At 51.9% G+C, this 3,641-nt stretch overlaps 1 protein-coding gene across 1 annotated transcript; it reads right to left on the bottom strand.

Moving 5' to 3' along the window:
* Window positions 1–298: 298 nt before the first annotated feature.
* Window positions 299–3,268, bottom strand: LOC138471437 (uncharacterized). The gene is made up of 4 exons (XM_069609071.1): window positions 2,675–3,268; window positions 1,764–2,549; window positions 1,090–1,434; window positions 299–721 (listed from the first exon to the last, which is right to left on the bottom strand). Exons 1-4 carry the CDS (start codon window positions 3,266–3,268, stop codon window positions 299–301), a joined length of 2,148 nt encoding a protein of 715 aa, XP_069465172.1.
* Between the last annotated feature and the right edge of the window lie 373 nt (window positions 3,269–3,641).

Below are 3,641 nucleotides of genomic sequence, written 5' to 3' on the forward strand. Positions count from 1 at the left end.
CCAGACGGCATATAAAGCTCTGGTATAACCCCACGTTGCAGAGGAGGCAATTGAAGGATCTCAGACTGAAAAGGAGACACCAGAATAACCTTGGGCTATACAGGAGGTGCTGGAAAAACCTCAGGCTGTACAGGAGGTGCGGAATAACCTCAGGCTGTACAGGAGGTGCCGGAATAACCTCGGGCTGTACAGGAGGTGCTGGAAAAACCTCAGGCTGTACAGGAGGTGCGGAATAACCTCAGGCTGTACAGCAGGTGCTGGAATAACCTCAGGCTGTACAGGAGGTGCTGGAAAAACCTCAGGCTGTACAGGAGGTGCGGAATAACCTCAGGCTGTACAGGATGTGCTGGAATAACCTCAGGCTGTACAGGAGGTGCTGGAAAAACCTCAGACTGTACAGGAGGTGCGGAATAACCACAGACTGTACAGGATGTGCTGGAATAACCTCAGGCTGTACAGGAGGTGCTGGAATAACCTCAGGCTGTACAGGAGGTGCCGGAATAACCTCAGGCTGAACAGGAGGTGCTGGAACAACCTCAGGCTGTACAGGAGCTACTGTAATAACCTCAGGCTGTACAGGAGGTGCTGAAATAACCTCAAGCTGTACAGGAGGTGGCAGAATAACTTCAGGCTGTACAGGAGCTACTGTAATAACCTCAGGCTGTACAGGAGGTGCTGAAATAACCTCAGGCTGTACAGGAGGTGCTGGTAAAACCTCAGACTGTACAGGAGGTGCGGAATAACCACAGACTGTACAGGATGTGCTGGAATAACCTCAGGCTGTACAGGAGGTGCTGGAATAACCTCAGGCTGTACAGGAGCTACTGTAATAACCTCAGGCCGTACAGGAGGTGCTGAAATAACCTCAGGCTGTACAGGAGGTGCTGGAACAACCTCAGGCTGCTCAGGCTGTACAGGAGGTGCTGAAATAACCTCAGGCTGTACAGGAGGTGCCGGAATAACCTCAGGCTGTACAGGAGGTGCTGGAACAACCTCAGGCTGTACAGGAGCTACTGTAATAACCTATAACCTCAGGCTGTACAGGAGGTGCTGGAAAAACCTCAGACTGTACAGGAGGTGCGGAATAACCTCGGGCTGTACAGGAGGTGCCGGAATAACCTCAGGCTGTACAGGAGGTGCTGGAACAACCTCAGGCTGTACAGGAGCTACGATAATAACCTCAGGCTGTACAGGAGGTGCTGAAATAACCTCAGGCGGTACAGGAGGTGGCAGAATAACCTCGGGCTGTACAGGAGGTGCTGGAATAACCTCAGGCTGTACAGGAGGTGCTGGAATACCCTCAAGCTGTACAGGAGGTGCTGGAATAACCTCAGGCTGTACAGGAGGTGCTGGAACAACCTCAGGCTGCTCAGGCTGTACAGGAGGTGCTGAAATAACCTCAGGCTGTACAGGAGGTGCCGGAATAACCTCAGGCTGTACAGGAGGTGCTGGAACAACCTCAGGCTGTACAGGAGCTACTGTAATAACCTATAACCTCAGGCTGTACAGGAGGTGCTGGAAAAACCTCAGACTGTACAGGAGGTGCGGAATAACCTCGGGCTGTACAGGAGGTGCCGGAATAACCTCAGGCTGTACAGGAGGTGCTGGAACAACCTCAGGCTGTACAGGAGCTACGATAATAACCTCAGGCTGTACAGGAGGTGCTGAAATAACCTCAGGCGGTACAGGAGGTGGCAGAATAACCTCGGGCTGTACAGGAGGTGCTGGAATAACCTCAGGCTGTACAGGAGGTGCTGGAATACCCTCAAGCTGTACAGGAGGTGCTGGAATAACCTCAGGCTATACAGGAGGCTCTGGAATAACCTCAGGCTGTATGGGGGTGCTGGAATAACCGCAGTCTGTACAGGATGTGCTGGAAGAACCTCGGGCTGTGCAGGAGGTGCTGGAATAATCTTAGTCTGTACAGGAAGTGCCGGAATAACCTCAGGCTGTACAGGAGGTGCTGGAATAACCTCAGTCTGTACAGGAAGTGCCAGAAGAACCTCAGGCTGTACAGAAGGTGCTGGAATAACCCAAGGCTGTACAGGAGGTGCTGGAATAACCTCAGGCTGTACAGCAGGTGCTGGAATAACCTCAGGCTGTACAGGAGGTGCCGGAATAACCTCAGGCTGTACAGGAGGTGCTGGAATAACCTCAGGCTGTACAAGAGGTGCCCGAATAACCCCAGGCTGTACAGGAGGTGCTGGAATAACCTCAGTCTGTACAGGAAGTGCCAGAATAACCTCAGGCTGTATAGGAGGTGCTGGAATAACCTCGGGCTGTACAGGAGGTGCCGGAATAACCTCAGGCTGTACAGGAGGTGCTGGAATAACCTCAGGCTGTACAGGAGCTACTGGAATAACCTCAGGCTGTACAGGAGGTGTCGGAATAACCTCAGGCTGTACAGGAGGTGCCGGAATAACCTCAGGCTGTACAGGAGGTGCTGGAACAACCTCAGGCTGTACAGGAGCTACTGGAATAACCTCCGGCTGTACAAGAGGTGCTGGAATAACTTCAGGCTGTACAGGAGGCTCTGGAATAACCTCAGGCTGTACGGGGGTGCTGGAATAACCTTAGGTTGTACAGGAGGTGCTGGAATAACCTCAGTATGTACAGGAGGTGCCGGAATAACCTCCGGCTATACAGGAGGTGCCGGAATAACCTCAGGCTGTACATGAGATGCTGGAATAACCTCAGGCTGTGCAGTAGGTGCCAGAATAACCTCAGGCTGTACAGGAGCTACGGGAATACCCTCAGGCTGTACAGGAGGTACTGGAATAACCTCAGTCGGTGCAGGAAGTGCCAGAATAACCCCAGGCTGTACAGGAGATGCTGGAATAACCTCAGGCTGTACAGGAGGTGCCAGAATAACCTCAGGCTGTACAGGAGCTACTGGAATACCCTCAGGCTGTACAGGAGGTGGTGGAATAACCTCAGGCTGTACAGGAGGTGCTGGAGTAACTTCAGGCTGTACAGGAGGCTCTGGAATAACCTCAGGCTGTACAGGAGGCTCTGGAATAACCTCAGGCTGTATGGGGGGTGCTGGAACAACCTTATGTTGTACAGTAGGTGCTGGAATAACCTCAGTATGTACAGCAGGTGCCAGAATAACCTCAGGCTGTACAGGAGGTGCTTGAATAACCCTGGGCTGTACAGGAGGTGCCGGAATAACCTCAGGCTGCACAGGAAGTGCCGTAATAACCTCAGGCTGTACAGGAGGTGCTGTAATAAACTCATACTTTAATTGCGAATCAGACTGCAGCAACATCTCGGGAATAACCTTTGACTGTACACAGGGTGCCATAATAACCTGAGACGTCAGAGGAAATGCTGAAATAACCTGAGACGTCAGAGGAGATGCAGGAATAACCTCAGACTGCAACAAAGGCTCCAGAATAACTTGAAACTACTGAGAAGGCACTGATATAACCTTGACTGCACAGGTTGTACTGAAATGTCCTCCCACTGCAAAGAAGCCTCTGGAATAACTTCAGACGACTGAGGAGGTGCTGGATTAACCCGGGACTGCAATGAAGGGTCTGGTGTAACAGCGCACTGCATGGGCTGTATTCATGTATTTATTCACTCTGAGAATGCCGAGGAGGCTGTGGAATACCCTGAGATGGCTGCGGAAGCTGTAG

This window comes from Ambystoma mexicanum, chromosome 8 (genome assembly GCF_040938575.1).
Source record: "Ambystoma mexicanum isolate Mex_15411 chromosome 8, UKY_AmexF1_1, whole genome shotgun sequence".
Lineage (NCBI taxonomy): Eukaryota > Metazoa > Chordata > Amphibia > Caudata > Ambystomatidae > Ambystoma > Ambystoma mexicanum.